The following is a 17,042-nucleotide window of genomic DNA, read 5'->3' on the forward strand; positions in this document are numbered from 1 at the left end:
TGAAGTTCTTCTTCTTTCCCGTCTTCCTCATTCTTATGTTTTCTTTTTCTGATCGCGCAGAGATGGGAATCTCAAGTGCAGAGTCAATTTAAATATAATTTCCATATTTAAAATGGGCGTGGACAAGGAGGAGTCGGGTACGTTCAATCGGGATGTACAAAGGAAATGTGCTTCGAAATGCTTCTAAATCTGAACTTACGTCACGATTTACAAGGAAATCTAGGCAACTGTTAGTACATGAGGCCCCAGGTGTGAACACTGATCCGGTATCAGTCCACATGTGGAGGTGGTCTGGGACACATGTGACCTCCTTCCTTTGGTAGTGTGAACACACAATGAGTCCTGGGTCACATTAAAGACCACCTACTCAACAGGGCTGATCTGAGGAAGAGGAGTTTAACTCATTCATTCAACCACTAGTAGAAATGATCACATGAATCAGTGATGTCTGTTCATTAGTAATGAGAGCCTTTTAAAAGATTCTGGCCTTGGAGCTGAGAACCAAACTAAACAAGCAGCTGTTGATGGTTCTGATCCAGTGGTAGGTAGAGATCCATTAGAGACAGCAGCTGCTACAATATTCTACTGACCACATGATGGCGCTGCTGATTTACAGACACACAAACTGAGATCAGATCTCAAGTGCTGGCTGGGGACGCATGTGGAGACACATTTATATTAAGACCAGGTAGATGGACAGGTGAGACCAGGTGGAGACACATTTTAAGACCAGGTAGATGGACATAGAGATCATCATCATCATCATCATCATCACCATCATCATCATCATCATCATCATCATCACCATCATCATCATCAGGTGAGTGGTTGAGGTTAATCGTTCAGTCTCTTTATTGATGCAGCTCTGCAGCAAATATATAACACACACTAACGCATACACACTAACGCATACACACTAACATATACACACTAACATGTACACACTAACGCATACACACTAACATATACACACTAACATGTACACACTAACATATACACACTAACATGTACACACTAACGCATACACACTAACATATACACACTAACATATACACACTAACATGTACACACTAACGCATACACACTAACACATACACACTAACATGTACACACTAACATATACACACTAACATATACACACTAACATATCGTCTCCGCTTCCTCTCACCTCAGACCCTCTGATCAGATCTTCCTCTTCTCCTCCTCCTCCTCTTTTCTTCCACCGCTTTGATTCTCGTCACGTTTTCTCGTCCAGCAGTAGAACCGAACCTCCGCAGAGCTGCTGTCTGTCTGTCTGTCTGTCTGTCTGTTCGGGTCACGGCAGCTCGGTTTCAGTCTCGGTTCGGTGGCGCGGATCCTGTTCCCGGTCCTGATGAGTCCGGGTCGTTAAAACTCCTCCTCCGAACCCGCGGATCTGAGACCAGCGACCGATTCCTGCTTCTTCTTCTTCTGCTGCTGCTGCTGCTGCTGCTGCACGGTGTGTGTGTGTTAGTGTGTGTGTGTGTGTGTGTGTGCGCTAGTGTGTGTGTGTTAGTGCATCCAGTTTTCAGTGTGAACGCTGTCAGACATTAAAACTAGAAACTGGCTTTGACGTCATTAATGATTATGATTAATAAATTAATTAGTAACTGATTGATCCCTGGCTGATGATGAAGATGAAGATGATGAAGTGTGTGGAGGAACCCAAGCTCAGTCAAGTCTTTGATCTTGAGGTGATTGACACCTGTCCACCTTAAAACACTTGGACAGCCAATCAGAGAGCAGCTGACCAGCTGGTAGAGAGACAAGGACACCATGAGTTTATTAGAAAAATGTTTTATTTACAACGTTGTGATCAGTGACCAATCAACACCTGGATCCTGAACAGTTAGAACAGTTCCTCTGGGTTCTGACGGGACAGAACCAGACCAGCAGATCAGAACCGTTACAGAGCGCTCCTGAAAACCTCAAGTTCTCCAGAGGATGAACCACCTCAGACTCAGCTCCTCACCCAATAGACACATGATCTGAACCAGGAACCAGGAACCAGGAACCAGCAGCATGAAGCGTTCACTGACCTCAGATCAGTGGAACTAACCTGGACCATGAAGCTGCAATGAACTCCTTTATGTTATCAGCCATGACGACACGATTTTAAAGAATGATTTTATTTGATTCCACTTCCTGTACGAAGGAGGAAACAGGAAGTCTCACAGCAGGTTGGACTGAGCATGCTCAGTGTGGAACTTCCTCATCTGTTCCTCTGTTTTCATGTCAGTATGAAGTGACTGAGGAGAAGTCCTCTGGATGATCATTAGACATAATAATTATGATGATGATGATGATGATGGTGATCTGCCTTGGTTACCAAGGCAACCTACACTGGTTACCGTGGTGATCTGGTTACCATGACATCTGTCTGGTTAAAAGTGAAGCAGCTTCATGAGCGCAGAGACTTCGTCAGAAAGAGAACTGATCACTGGTGTCACTTCATGGTTCAGGTCAGTCACCTGCTGAGGTCAGGTGAGGTCAGGTGAGGTCAGGTGAGGTCAGGTGAGGTCAGGCGAGGTCAGGCGAGGTCAGGTGAGTGTGGGGGGGATCCTCCTCCACAGACCTCCACACAGACAGTTCTTGATCCAGCGCTGCTCCCACTGCTTCATGGCGTTGGTCTTGTTGGGAGAACGAAGCATCGTCACGCAGCCACACCTGGAGACGGTTCACACGGTAACGATGACTGACATCTAATCAACATCTCATCTATATTAACCTGCTGCATCGATGTGTCACTGACCTGGTGCAGGCTTTACTCTCCTCGGTGGGACAGACTCCCATATGAACACAGCGCAGGTTATCCATCCTCTGAGAACCAGGACTCCTGAACACAAACACAACCTGATCAACACAACAAACTGAGACCTGGTCCCGGGCCGGTCCAAGGTTAGGGGTGTACTACCTGGTGAAGACCTCCAGGGGGGCAGTGGTTCCTGCTCCAGGCAGAGATGAAGCTTTTCCAAACTGCAACCTGAGCGGATGTTTCCCCTGCAGCCGGACGATGACGCCGTCGTTGACCGGGAGCCAGTCCATGCTCGGGACCAGCAGCTGACTGGGCAGCAGGCAGCACTCGTCTATTAGGCTCTCATCAGGGTCCTGGGGGGGGCCGTCGTCACGGGCTGAGACACAGAGAATTAGTGTGAGTTTAAATGTGGTTCTGGTTTAATGTAGAGTCTATACATGGTCCTGGTCCTGGTCCTGGTCTTACAGCAGAGCCACAGCTTGGTGAGCAGTCTGAACAGCAGCTGCATGCTGTCCTGGTTGTCTGACGTGGCCGTGAAGGTGGGCAGACACCCCGGCTTCAGAAGACCCCAGATCCTGATCATCACCAGCATCTCCCTCAGCATCCCCAGAGACGCCCCGTCCCTCATGAACCCAAACCCGGGCCGGACCATGGAACCCTGCGGGAGAGACCAGAACCATCAGAACCTTCAGTCCTACAAATTGGCCACAGTCTGTGTGAACGGGTCATTCTCACCTGGTTGGGCAGGTTAGCCAGCAGGTAGAGGACAAAGTCTCCCACCCACTGGATGAGCTGCTGCAAGGACTGGAGGGGGGGTCCATCCAACACAAACTCCTCCGTCTTCAGATTGATCATGACCTTATCGATATCTGAGGAAACACACAGCGATCAGGGTCCGTCCTCCCTCTGATCAGACCTGAACGCCAGATCTGGTCTCACCTGTGTCGGTGTTCTTGGCGCAGATCTCCGTCAGACGGTCGCCAGGACTCTTGTCAGGAGTGTTGAGGACGTGGGGCCTCAGCAGAGACTTCAGGGTGGAGCTGATGGCGATCAGCAGCAGCTTGGCGTGGAAATCGCATGCTCGGGCAGCCGTCGCCGTGGAGAGTTTACAGAGAGATGCCTTCACCGCCACGATACGTGTCGCCAGCACCTGAAACAGGAAGTACTCGCTGAGCATGTGCCACGGAAACAGGAAGTACGGACAACTGACAGCAAAACATGTCAGGGGAACTGTCTGGTGGCGGACCTGCTGCAGAGCCTGGTTCTGCCTCATGTACTCTTCATGCAGCTTCTCCACCAGGTTGTGCACCATGCTGGGCTGGACGTGCAACAGGACGTCCCACCAGTCGTACCCTGTAACCATGCAGTACTCCAGCAGGAACAGCAGGTGGCGCAGTGTGGTGTTCATCTCCAGCACCTGACCCATAGAAGGCGACACCCGCAGCATGTGGAGCTGAAACCATAACAAACATAGAAGGTTCAAAGAAGAGGCGCTGCTCTGGACTCTGAGGACCATGTGTGCGTCCATGTGTGCGTCCATGTGTGCGCCACCCCCAGCCCTCCCCCCCCCCACCCCCCACCACACACCTTGCCATGATTGTCCACTCCAGCCAGAGCCAGTGAGGTCCAGGAGAACTGCAGGGCCTTGAAGTGGAGGGCAGGGCCTGTCGTCCTCTGGCGTTTGATGGCGGATTCGTCTCCGGGTCTCTGAGCTGAAGACGAGGAGCCGTAGAAGACGCCCATAGTATGGAGGGACAGACGGTGGAGGATCTGGATGCTGCCGTCATGAAAGGCCAGAGCCAGACCTGGAACCAGAACAGAACCTTAGAGATTCTTCTGTCTCTGACCTCCGATGATATCTCCACGTTCTCTTTCTCACCCAGCCCGGGGCAGAACTTGGTGTCAGACGCCACCTTCAGGTCGGGGTTGGAGATGGAGATGGGCAGTTTGGGCAGAGCGACGGCCGACACTCGCTCCAGGTCATTGGTGGTCGTCAGGATCCTCCACTTCAGGATGGTCGGCTGCTTCTCCCCCACTGAGGTCAGGTACAGGAGGTCAGAGGGTCAGATACAGGAGGTCAGAGGGTCAGAGGGTCAGATACAGGAGGTCATAGGGTCAGAGGGTCAGATACAGGAGGTCAGAGGGTCAGATACAGGAGGTCAGAGGTCAGAGGGTCAGATACAGGAGGTCAGAGGGTCAGAGGGTCAGATACAGGAGGTCATAGGGTCAGAGGGTCAGATACAGGAGGTCAGAGGGTCAGATACAGGAGGTCAGAGGTCAGAGGGTCAGATACAGGAGGTCAGAGGGTCAGAGGGTCAGATACAGGATGTCATAGGGTCAGAGGGTCAGATACAGGAGGTCAGAGGGTCAGATACAGGAGGTCAGAGGGTCAGATACAGGAGGTCAGAGGTCAGAGGGTCAGATACAGGAGGTCAGAGGGTCAGAGGGTCAGATACAGGAGGTCAGAGGGTCAGATACAGGAGGTCAGAGGTCAGAGGGTCAGATACAGGAGGTCAGAGGTCAGAGGGTCAGATACAGGAGGTCAGAGGGTCAGATACAGGAGGTCAGAGGTCAGAGGGTCAGATACAGGAGGTCAGAGGGTCAGATACAGGAGGTCAGAGGTCAGATGTCAGATACAGGAGGTCATAGGGTCAGAGGGTCAGATACAGGAGGTCAGAGGTCAGAGGTCAGAGGGTCAGATACAGAAGGTCAGAGGTCAGATACAGAAGGTCAGAGGGTCAGATACAGGAGGTCAGAGGTCAGAGGTCAGAGGGTCAGATACAGGAGGTCAGAGGGTCAGAGGGTCAGATACAGGAGGTCAGAGGGTCAGATACAGGAGGTCAGAGGTCAGAGGGTCAGATACAGAAGGTCAGAGGGTCAGATACAGGAGGTCAGAGGTCAGAGGGTCAGATACAGGAGGTCAGAGGGTCAGATACAGGAGGTCAGAGGTCAGAGGGTCAGATACAGAAGGTCAGAGGGTCAGATACAGGAGGTCAGAGGGTCAGAGGGTCAGATACAGGAGGTCAGAGGGTCAGATACAGGAGGTCAGAGGTCAGAGGGTCAGATACAGGAGGTCAGAGGTCAGAGGGTCAGATACAGAAGGTCAGAGGTCAGATACAGGAGGTCAGAGGTCAGAGGGTCAGATACATTGATCCCTGCGTCGCCCTCTCACCAGTTGGACCAGATGGACCAGGTTCTTACCGACTGGTGATCGGTGCTGGAAGATGTTGTTGACAGGAAGTCCCTCCTTCCTCAGAGACCAACACTCCACAATGCTGCCAGTCTGATTGGATGCACACAGCAGAACCTGGAACACAAACCACCCGTCAGGTTCTGGAGGTTCTGGTCAGACCCATCAGGGCTGGTTCTAGTTACCTGCTCAGAGTTCTCCTTAGTGAGGAACTTGAGGTGGGTAACAGCAGGGTACTTCTCTCTCCTCAGGGCATCGGTGGTGCAGCGTAGGAACAGCGACGGTAGCAGCTCGGTGTCGATGCGACACTTCTCGCTCACCACGCTCACCACCACCTGAACACACAACACAGCTGGTTACGGACTTGATGTCGGCGTGACGACCCGTCGGCCGGCTCGGCCCTGACCCTGACCTTGTAGAACTGGACGGGGGAGGAGCTGCTGCCGTCGGTGGCTGCCACCACAATGTTGCCTCCTCCGGTGAAGGAGATGTCGGCCAACGCCACTCGTCCTCTGAGTCGACACAGACTCTCGCTGGCCGTCAGCAAAGCGCCGCCCGGCTTCAACAGCGACACGGTGACCAGACCGCTCACCGTCACCGCCAACCAGCCCTCCATCGGCTTTCCCCCAAACAGAGTCAGCGACGGAGAGAACTTTACCCGAGAGAACTTCCCCTCGAAGTTAGTGGAGCCGGACTAAGAGAAGAGGAGCGGTGTCAGGAGAACGTAGGATAGTGTTTATGGAGGCGTGTGGTTAGCGTGTGGTTAGCGTGTGGTTAGCGTGTGGTTAGCGTGTTACCATCTCTACGTGCAGCGCCAGTTTGACGCCGTTGTGCAACCAGCTCAGAGCTACGATGGGGTCTCCGTCCACGGAGCTGGACAGGACGCTCTTCCAGCTGTTCACCAGGTGATCCGACATCGACCAACATTTAATCTGACCGTCGCCATCGGCAGAAAGCAGCCTCGAGCCTCCACACACACACACACACACACACACACACACAGTTACTACAACAACAAGTAAAGATTTCTCTCATTCCTTGTATATAGGCTCTATCAAAGAACACTATGTCTAGTCCCTGGTCCCTCAACACAAGAGACTGACCCTGACAACCTGTGGGAACTTCTGGACTGCCGAGTCGGCTGGTTGCATCAGTCAAACAAACACATACAATGGATTTCACTTTCTTCTGTTCTGATTTCTTGCAGGTGCAACTCAGAGGTCTTTGTCTGAGCCCTGCCTCTCCAGAGGAGAAGACCCTTTAAAATACTGGCACTAGCGTTGCAATCCAATACAAGCTTGAAGCCAAAGAATATTTACATAAACTTCTGTACATACACGACTTCTGTGCTGTGTGAAAGGGTCTTCTCCAAAACTGGAGAGGTGATAACCAAGAGGAACAGACTAAAGCCTGACTCAGCTGAAATGAATGAAACTCCTGTCATCACAGTCCCTACATGCACAAGCATTTCACTTTATTATTTTGTAAACATGGATACAGTATTATACGACGGCACAATCACAAGATATTATTTTCTATAAAAGAAAACATTTCAAGATGCACATACTGTAGATCAGGGGTGCCCACACTTTTTTGGTTTGTCCGCTACTTTTACAATGAAAAACTGTTGCACTGCACCTTTAGACAACTAACGCTGTCCCTTTAAGAAAGACTGTCGTCTAGAGTTGTTGTTGTTGAAGTTGTGCGCTGCAGATGTGTGCCGCTGAACTGGGACATGTTGCAATAAAACATTTAAAAAGATGAATGTTGTCTTGCTGTTTGTTTTGGAGGTGCAACAGATAAACGATCGCCATCAACGTGTTGGGTAGCGCTGGTGTTAAACACAACAGTCTTTATCCAGCAGACGTCGTCACATTTCATCTAACACTGAACCAGTTCAATATAACTGCTTCAGATTGATTCAGTGGTTCAGAAAGCTTCGGGTTCGACATCAATAACAACAGCAACACTCCAGCTGACTCAGACCTCACCTGATTGGTCCCACTCCAGGCAGGAAATGACCTCAGCGTGACCAGAGTTGATGGAGTAAACATCCCAAGGGTGGTCCGTGTCGATGATGTGGATCATGTGACTGACATCTGAAACACAAACTCAGCTCAACACCACCAATGGGTCTGTGCTGCGGGTCACGGTCTGTGCTGCAGGTCACGGTCTGAGGGTCTGTGCTGCGGGTCAAGGTCTGTGCTGCGGGTCAGGGTCTGTGCTACGGGTCAGGGTCTGTGCTACGGGTCAGGGTCTGTGCTGCGGGTCAGGGTCTGAGGGTCTGTGCTGCGGGTCAGGGTCTGTGCTACAGGTCAGGGTCTGTGCTACAGGTCAGGGTCTGTGCTGCGGGTCTGAGGGTCTGTGCTACAGGTCAGGGTCTGAGGGTCTGTGCTGCGGGTCAGGGTCTGAGGGTCTGTGCTGCGGGTCAGGGTCTGAGGGTCTGTGCTGCAGGTCAGGGTCAGGGTCTGTGCTGCGGGTCACGGTCTGTGCTACAGGTAAGGGTCTGAGGGTCTGTGCTGCGGGTCAGGGTCTGTGCTGCGGGTCAGGGTCTGTGCTGCAGGTCACGGTCTGAGGGTCTGTGCTGCGGGTCAGGGTCTGTGCTGCGGGTCACGGTCTGTGCTGCGGGTCACGGTCTGTGCTGCGGGTCACGGTCTGAGGGTCTGTGCTACAGGTCAGGGTCTGTGCTACAGGTCAGGGTCTGTGCTACGGGTCACGGTCTGTGCTGCGGGTCACGGTCTGTGCTACAGGTAAGGGTCTGAGGGTATGAGGGTCAGGGTCTGAGGGTCTGTGCTACAGGGTCAGGGTCTGAGGGTCTGTCCTGCGGGTCTTTGTGTGTCTACCTTTGTCGTCGTCTTCGTTCTTCAGGTCCGTGGTGAAGGCCACCAGGTTCCTGCAGGACCAGGAGCAGACGAGAGGGATGGAGGGACAGTGGGTGCTCTTAGGACGCTTCTCCCACTCACACACATATGCCAGCTCCATGATCCACCTGGGGGACAGGTGGGGGACAGGTGGGGGACAGGTGGGGGAAGACACCCGAGGACAGACACGGGTGAGACCAGAGACTATTAAACCTGGTTTTAATTCATCCATTCATTCGTCTAACTGAACTAATCACTGACCAATAAAACCATCTGGACCTGGTTCTGTAGTAATCTGAGAAATAAATGAATGGACTGAAACTGAACAGCGTCTGTGGATGAACCGTTTAGCCGTTAGCCGCTGACGTTAACTTACCGGACACCGTCAGCTCCGGTGACACAGATTAATTTGTTTCTGTTCCGGATGAAGCTTCAGAATAAAAATACGACCCGAACCAGAATGAGGCTGAGAGGAGCGGGAGGTTAGACGGGACACCGGCCGTTAGCAGCCGTTAGCAACGGTTAGCAACGGTTAGCTAACAGAGCGGACAGTTCAACAGTGCGTCAGGACCCTCAGCTCCCGCGGCTGTCTCCGCAGCTGCCTGACTATAAACACTGAGGAAGCGTCTGAACCAACGGCCTCACGGTGACTCGTTACAATATATGAGTGTATGTAATGTGTGTATAATGTGTGTATAATGTGTATAATGTGTGTATAACGTGTGTAGTGTGTGTAATGTTTAATGTGCCGTCTCTAAACACACTGAGACCCGCTCTGTTCTTCTGTACCGGTCGTTTTTCTGACAGGCGCCGCGGTCAGCCTCCTCCTCAGGGTTCAGTTCTCCCTGAGTCTTGTCTTCCAGGTCCGGATCCATAGAACTCTATAAAATCACTTTTAAAATATGGACATCCGCATTTTAAATCGCATCCAGACCAGACACTGTAGTTTATGAGTATTTAAAATAATCTGTTAATAAAGTTCATATTGAATCAGTGGATTGTGTGGATAAATGAATACTATCCCAAATAAAGAAATCAGTCATCTCATCACACAAACTCAGCTCTGTCTGAAGCATCCGTGTCTCTAAAACTACAGACCATATTATTTTTTTTATTTATTTTTTTTTTTTTTTACCTTTAATGATCTGAATGACATTTAAAGTCATGAACAGATTCTGCTGGAGTTTGTCTCTGGGGAATTCCTTCACTTACCTTCTCCTCACCAGTCATGTGGACTCCACTGTTTGTGGAAGATCAGAAATATCTGTAGGTCACATGACTGGAGTCTGTTAATGACCTGATACTTACCTGGACCTGGAGGAACCTGTTCCAATGAGAGAAATGTCTTGTAGAACCACAAGTCCAGATGTCTTTAAGAAGCTTCAACTGAAGCAGCTTGATTAAACCTGATGTGAACAGACGCTCTGAGTTTTAATCATTTTAATTTCTTTAGATTTTCAAACCATGAAAACAAGCAGAGACTTCCTGTTGTGCTCTATCAAATTAAAAGTCTATAGATCAAAGTGGAACTCTTTAGTTCTACATGAATCATTGTCTTTGTTTGAGGCTCAACTCAGCAGCCAGATCAGAACAGTCTGGCTCCCCCTGCAGGTCTAGACCTGTTGCTGGCTCTGGCTCTGGCTCTGGCTCTGGCTCCGGATCTGGATCTGGATCTGGATCTGGACCTGGTCCTGGACCTATGTCTTGGTCCTGGTACAAGTCCTGATCCTGGTGGTCTCATTGGTTCTCCAGGTTGGTGAACACTCCGGCTTCCCAGCGCAGAGCTCGCTGGTTTTTATGTCGAATGACTCGAGTTGACTCCACGACCTGAAATCAGACCAGATACTTGTTTTACTGGAGTAGTTACTGGTTTCCAGTCCACCTCACTGGTCCAGGTCCAGGGCCAGATCAAGGACCAGGATTCAGAATGCTAATCAGAAGTGTCTCCTAAATGTCAAGCTGTTCCTTTAAGGACGTACCTCATTATTGATGTCGTCAACTGGTTGGATTCCTGCGTACTGAAAAACAGAGCAAAAACTTCATCATCATCATCATCATCATCGTCATCATCATCATGTTCCTGATGACTGATCTGAATGTTTCTCACCGCCGCCTCCTCCAGCTTCACTTTGGCTTGACGATCCTCAAAGTCCTGAAGCAGAGTCGCCGTCAGACCTCGGACAGCCAGGGGAGTGGACCGGACCCCCACCAGGGAGGAGGGGGAGGAGGATGAAGGAGGAGGATGTGAGGAGGACGAGGAGGACTGGGGAAGAGGGGGTGAGTAGGTCCAGGGCTGAGCTGTGATGAAGTACTGACTGATGCGTTTGTCTGGAAGGAAGCGATTGAGGGTTAACTGATGATGAAGGAGCTAATTAAAAAAAGTATTTTTTTTAGGTCAGGACAATCAGAGAGTTAGTTGGGGTGGGTGGGGTTTAGGTCTGTAAATGTGTGCCTCATGGTTTGTCATTTGTCGTCTCAGGCCTGTTTTTATTCTGCAGTAAACTCTGACCTCAGAACAAATCTGTTACTGATTCACTGAACTCTCTGGACTTTGTTTCTCTCTGTAACTGATTCTCTCTCTGATTTCTTTCCTCTCTGATCGGATCCAGACCTTCGTCAGTCTCTGGTTTAAAACCTGCAGCAGATTCTGTTTTTACTGAAGTCGGTTCAGAAACAACAAACTGAGACACAACGACATGAATGATCTCAACACTCATAAATGATTTCTATTAGACGGGAAAGACTCATGTTTTATTTGGAGCGTAACCAGAACCAGAGCCAGAGAATAAATCCCTCTGCATCACCTGGGTCAGAGACATTTAAAATCATCAGATTTACTGACTACTGTTACTCTTCTATCCATCACCACATTAAGCCCCACCCACACAATCTGATTGGTCCGACAGATCTTTCCTGGAGCAGAATCAGTTCTCCAGGTCGGAGGAAGTCTATCCCCCCAGATGTTCTATGGTAACCCAAAGGTCGACCTTTCTTTCCTGTTTTTGAAATTGATTTCAAGAACTACCTTGAATGTATTAAAAGAATTGATAATAACAAATGTATACACACTGTTAACATAATTGAAGAAATATTTGGAGAAATATAATATGTCCTGCCATTTTCTTTCTTCCTTTCATTTAATTTCATTTATTTTATCACATTTATGTTACCCCTGTAATGACTTATGCACTTCATCCACTTTATGTCTCATACTGTATTTGTTTATTTAATTCCTTGATGCCTGACTCTTTTGTATTGTCCACGGTCAATGTTCTGACTGTGATTGGAACCTTTAAATAAAGTTTTGAAAAAAAAAAAAAAGACTCAATATGTGGTTATACGGTGTTACACTCTGTTGTTAACGTTTATGAAGGATGTAGAGTTAATAAAAGAATTAAAGGATAAAAAAAAAAAAAAAAAAAAAAAATCTATGGTAACCCAGAACCATCCTATGTTCAAAGTAGGGCTGGGCGATATGGCTGAAAAATGTATCACGATATACGTCTTTCATATCAGTCGATATCGATAATTATTGATTTGTTTTTTTAACCTATTCTACCCAGACCTCTGAACTGTGCTGAGCGGGAGCATGTCCTTCGCTAAATGATATGCCACTGCATCCGTTATTTCTTTATATCGATTTGATGTTTTGTCGTATGGCTCTGCTGCCGTGTACCTCTTGATCAGAGGTCGCGCTAGACTTTTTCGCTGTCTGTCATTTTGACTGACAGGGTCATAAAAATCCCGTCAGAGAAACGAAACTTAACCGACTCATAACCGCTGCTCATGGATTCCTGCTTAACCGAGAGTCTGCAGCCACTCACTCGGCCGGCAGATAATCGAAACTTAACCGACTCTTAAACTACTAATCAAGAGAGACAATTAACAGCCAATTAATATATTCATTTGTATATGTGCTCACTCGCCACCAAGTTTTCAGACAACATCAGTCTGACTCTTGTTTGACTTAAAATAACCAAAATATTGCCAAACTGGTGACGTGACCTTTCCTTTTTTATCTACAATTTCCTCTCGCGCTGTCGCACTCATATTCTCCTTTCACTCCACGCCGTTCTTTGTTGTTGTTGTTGTTGTTGTTGTTGTTGTTGATGCCACCAACCTGGCTTAGCTGGACAGGTCGAGAGGCTAAAGCCCTTCCTCTGCCTACATCCCCCAGAATGACTTGCAGTTCTGGCTCGGGGTTTTCTTCCTACTTTTCTTTAACGGAGTTCAAGTGAAATTATCAAACATTCTATCGAACGTATTTTCTATTGATATCGATCACGTGTCTATCGCGATAGATATCGTTAATCGTTTTATCGCCCAGCCCTAGTTCAAAGTTTTGTGAGGTCTTTACTTTCTGTTGCCGTCACAGACGATGATTTCAACAATAAATTCTCTGTGATAACGACTCTGACTAAGATCTGTTGGACTCTGATTTACAGTGTCCGACCTCTAGTAGCGTCACAAAACAGAATCTGATTTAAATTCACAAACATCAGCAGGAACCAACTCACACTGAGGATTTATGAACAGAAGCATGAAATGAACTCAGAACCAGTGTTTTGGACCTCTGAGGACCACGTACTTGTGTTTCCAGGTGGGTAGAACTGACTGACTGCCATCTTGGTTGCCTGGTCCACGAGGGGAGCTGGAGAGAAGAGTGGCCGTTTTTTTTCCTGCCTGGACTCCCTCAGCTCCTTCAGCTCCTGCTCCCGTCTCAGAAACTCCTCGATCTCCTTCTCTATGAAGTCTGAAGCTCCTTGTCCTCTGGTCTGCAGGCCGGTGGACTCCAGGTTCTCCCTCCAGGACCGACGGCTGGTCGAGGTCATTTCACGCAGAGCAGTTGGAGTCGCAGTGAAGGAATAGGTATCTGGACTTGTTTGGCTGAACTTGGGTTCTTCAGGGTGCCTATGAGGACAACAAGGAGACAGGAAGACATCGTCCATTCCAGTCTCAAACTGAGGTCTTTCCTCTGTCCTCTTGTCCCCGACGTGTGGTCCAGACTCCCTCTTCATGTCCAACATCTTTTCTGAGGAATCTGGGCTGAATGGTTCCAAGATACCTGTCTGTCCATGAGGGTCCTCCATCATCTGGTCCTCCATCATCTGGTCCTCCATCCTCTGGTCCTTCATCCTCTGGTCCTCCATCTTCTGGTCCTCCTTCTGAACCTCTCTATGGATAACGAAGCTCACTCGGTTCTTCTCTTTTGTTCTGATGGCCGTTCTTGGCGAGTGTAGACGTTTGGTTTTGATCTCAACCATCTCTCCCCGCCCGTCACTGTGTTTGAGACCACGGGAACGTCGCAGGTTTTCCTCACGTTCCTGAATTAACCGGATCTCCCTTTCAATGGGTGTCTCATAGGCAGTTGTGGACTCACTGGTCTTGTTCATTCCTTCGTCCACAGACATCTCCTTCAGGCCAGAGTCCAGGTCATCAAAGATGCTGCTTTGCCGACTCAGACTCTCCTGAGTCTGGACCATCGTCACCTTCCACTGTGGAGACAACTCATCTTCTTCTGGGGCGTTAAACCCTGATGTGTTTTGGCTCGTCTCCATGCGACTGTCCGTCTCGACCTCTGTGGTCGTGGACACATCAGGACCAGATGGAGACAAGTCCAGGCGTGTCCTGGAGGACCTCAGAGGACGGAGGAGAGCAGCCAGCCGGTCCTGCTCCATCTTCAGGAACTGTTGTCGGACTGCGCTGAAGTTGATCTGCTCGTTGTCGATGGACCCTGGCTCAGCTGTACCAGGGGGTTCCGGGGTGGTTCTGACAGGACTGAAGCCTTCGGTCAGTTTATCTGTAGACCGGCTCAGATCCATATCCTCCAGCAGGCTCTTCTTGGGTGCTTGGCTGCGAATGATTTCCTTGCGAAGCTGCTTCTCCTCTTCCTCCGCGACCATCGTCATGTGGTTGGTTGGATCCAGCTTGTAGCGCGAGTCTCCGTTTGTCTCTGAGAAGAGACTCTCTGGCTTCCTGCTGCTGGTGTAGGTCTGTAGTTTGAATCCTTTCTCCTCCTTCAGGGTGGCCAGCTGAACCTGCCGCTTCGGAGAAACCATCCAGGCCTCATTCAGCTCAGCCTCTGGACTCGCAGGGTCCTCCACAAATGAGTAGAAGCCACATTGAGAACCTGTGCTGCTGCTGGGACTGCTGGGGCTGTTGGGACGCCACTCGTCGCTGCTGTTGTCTCCATCCTGAGACACGTTGACCTGCCGAGACCGAAGCACCACGTCCCAGGACTCATCCCCCTGCAGGGAGGACACGACCACCGAGGACTGACTGGTGGAGTCCTGGTCGGGGGCGGGGCCGGCAATGGAGCGCAGGTCGGAGGGTTGCAGCAGCGGGGACAGAGGCTTCAGCACCCATCTTCTCGGGATGCTGTCCATGTCTGCAGGGGGCGCTGTGGCACTGACAGAGGGAGGAGGTTCTGACGGAGGAAGACGATGGACAGAGAGAGTCACAACATCCTGCCGAGAGCCCGAAGAGAGCCTCTGAAACGACAGGAAGGAGGGTTACTATGGCAACAATGAAGAGGACAGGACGGTCACTATGGCAACTATGACGAGGACAGGACAGTCACTATGGCAACTATGACGAGGACAGGATGGTCACTATGGCAACAACAGGCAGAGAACAATATCTATGGGAAAAGCAGAGAGGGCAATGTTACTATGGTAGCGGAAGGAAGCAGACCCATTACTGTGGTTTCCGTGACAACGGAGGACAGTGGTTACTATGGAAACGGGTAGTTTTCATCACAGCTGATATTCAGTGACTGAGGTCACATGACTCCGTCTGTTAATAAATGTAAAGTTCAGGAGCAGCTGATGAGGAAGTGACCGAGTCTCTGATCATAAAACAACAACACGAACCTGAACACGGGTAAAGTTCAAACCCTCAACAGTTCAGTCAACATTCAAACCTTTAAATAGTCATGTCATGTGACCCAGGCTAACGGCTAGCAGAGTGTTAGCATCATCAGTCTGACAGTGTCTGATAAGGTCCACTCCTCCAGAGACAGAGCTGCTGTCAGCTGATAAACCAACGGCTCAGAAAGACGACACGCTACACTACACTACACATCACTACACTATACATCACTACACTACACATCACAACACTACACATCACAACACAACACATCATTACACAACACAACACATCACACTACTGACAGACGTCCTCAGACTGACCTGAGCTTCAATCAATCATCAGTTTCTCACCAGGACCAAGAGTGAAATGTGTGACTTTGTGTTTGGTGTGGAGCAGTAATGAAGTGACGTTCATGTGAACTGATCAATAACTGATCAATAACTGATTGATGATTAATTAAAGAACAGATGAGTTTTATCTGATTATTAAAAGTTCATCTTTCTGATGGTTTCTTACCTCAGATCAGTTTCCTGTCAGCAACTCAAACTGAAGAAGAACTGACTGATGAGACAAAGGTCATGTTCTGCTGCCCCACCACAGCCCCGCCCACACATGATAAGGACCCCGCCCACAGACACAGACTCCTCCCTTTAACTTGGTGAAGTTTCCTTCATGTTTACTTCTGTTCTTGGAGCAGAGTCCTCGCTGTGTTTCTACCTTTTAATGAAGCTTTATGTCAGAATATCAAGTGGAGGAATTTGATGAAAAACTCACCGACTAATATTATTAATGCTATTTAATAATACTGCTATTATTAAAGTATTTTCTACAGTAGTGCTAGTACCGGTAGTAATGTAGGCTGGTAAATGTTGACTCTGCTGCCCCCTGCTGGACAAACACTGCTACTGTCTGTTTGTCTCACCTTGGTGTCCTGGTCCAGACTGTGACAGAGAACCTGCCATGGTGGAGTGTACCTGAACATCCTCCCTACGGCTCTGATGATGATGATGATGATGATGATGATGATGACAACGATGATGTTACTCTGTCAGAACCAATCAGCATTAGCCCTGAAACGCAGTAATAAGGTTTATTGATCTCCATTCAGACAACAGCACAAACAGGAAGTCATCTGCCTAAGTCTGTACCCGGCTGGCCTCAGGCAGATGGGTCCCTCCATATGAGCTGGTTCTGGTTCTGGTTCTGGTCGAGGTTTCTTCCTGTTAAAAGGGAGTTTTTCCTGCCACCGTTGCCTTCAGGCTGCTCTGGGGGTTTCAGGCCGGGTTTTTGTAAAGCGTCTTGAGACGATTTGTATTGTTATTGACGCTATATAAATAAAATTGAA

General features: G+C 49.2%; 2 protein-coding genes across 3 annotated transcripts; both read right to left on the minus strand.

Annotated features, from left to right (window-relative positions):
* Positions 1-1,786: 1,786 nt before the first annotated feature.
* On the minus strand, positions 1,787-10,201 carry med16 (mediator complex subunit 16). Of its 2 annotated transcripts, XM_084548748.1 has the most exons (17): positions 10,133-10,201; positions 9,201-9,716; positions 8,807-8,952; positions 7,955-8,062; positions 6,761-6,930; positions 6,376-6,657; positions 6,149-6,298; positions 5,975-6,080; positions 4,653-4,808; positions 4,361-4,578; positions 4,020-4,226; positions 3,713-3,923; positions 3,509-3,642; positions 3,239-3,431; positions 2,933-3,149; positions 2,771-2,854; positions 1,787-2,685 (listed from the first exon to the last, which is right to left on the minus strand). In XM_084548748.1, exons 3-17 carry the CDS (start codon positions 8,943-8,945, stop codon positions 2,559-2,561), a joined length of 2,502 nt encoding a protein of 833 aa, XP_084404874.1. In that variant the 5' UTR covers positions 8,946-8,952; positions 9,201-9,716; positions 10,133-10,201; the 3' UTR covers positions 1,787-2,558. The 2 variants fall into 2 exon arrangements, with proteins under 2 accessions (XP_084404874.1, XP_084404873.1); XM_084548747.1 differs by lacking the exon at positions 10,133-10,201 and having other exon boundaries at positions 9,614-10,057.
* A 45-nt stretch (positions 10,202-10,246) lies between these two features.
* Positions 10,247-16,268, minus strand: misp (mitotic spindle positioning). Its single transcript, XM_084548749.1, has 5 exons — positions 16,214-16,268; positions 13,413-15,315; positions 10,932-11,152; positions 10,804-10,842; positions 10,247-10,651 (listed from the first exon to the last, which is right to left on the minus strand). Exons 2-5 carry the CDS (start codon positions 15,208-15,210, stop codon positions 10,562-10,564), a joined length of 2,148 nt encoding a protein of 715 aa, XP_084404875.1. The 5' UTR covers positions 15,211-15,315; positions 16,214-16,268; the 3' UTR covers positions 10,247-10,561.
* Between the last annotated feature and the right edge of the window lie 774 nt (positions 16,269-17,042).

The sequence above is a fragment of the Chelon labrosus genome (genome assembly GCF_963514085.1).
Source record: "Chelon labrosus genome assembly, chromosome: 7".
In the NCBI taxonomy this organism is placed as follows: Eukaryota; Metazoa; Chordata; class Actinopteri; order Mugiliformes; family Mugilidae; genus Chelon; species Chelon labrosus.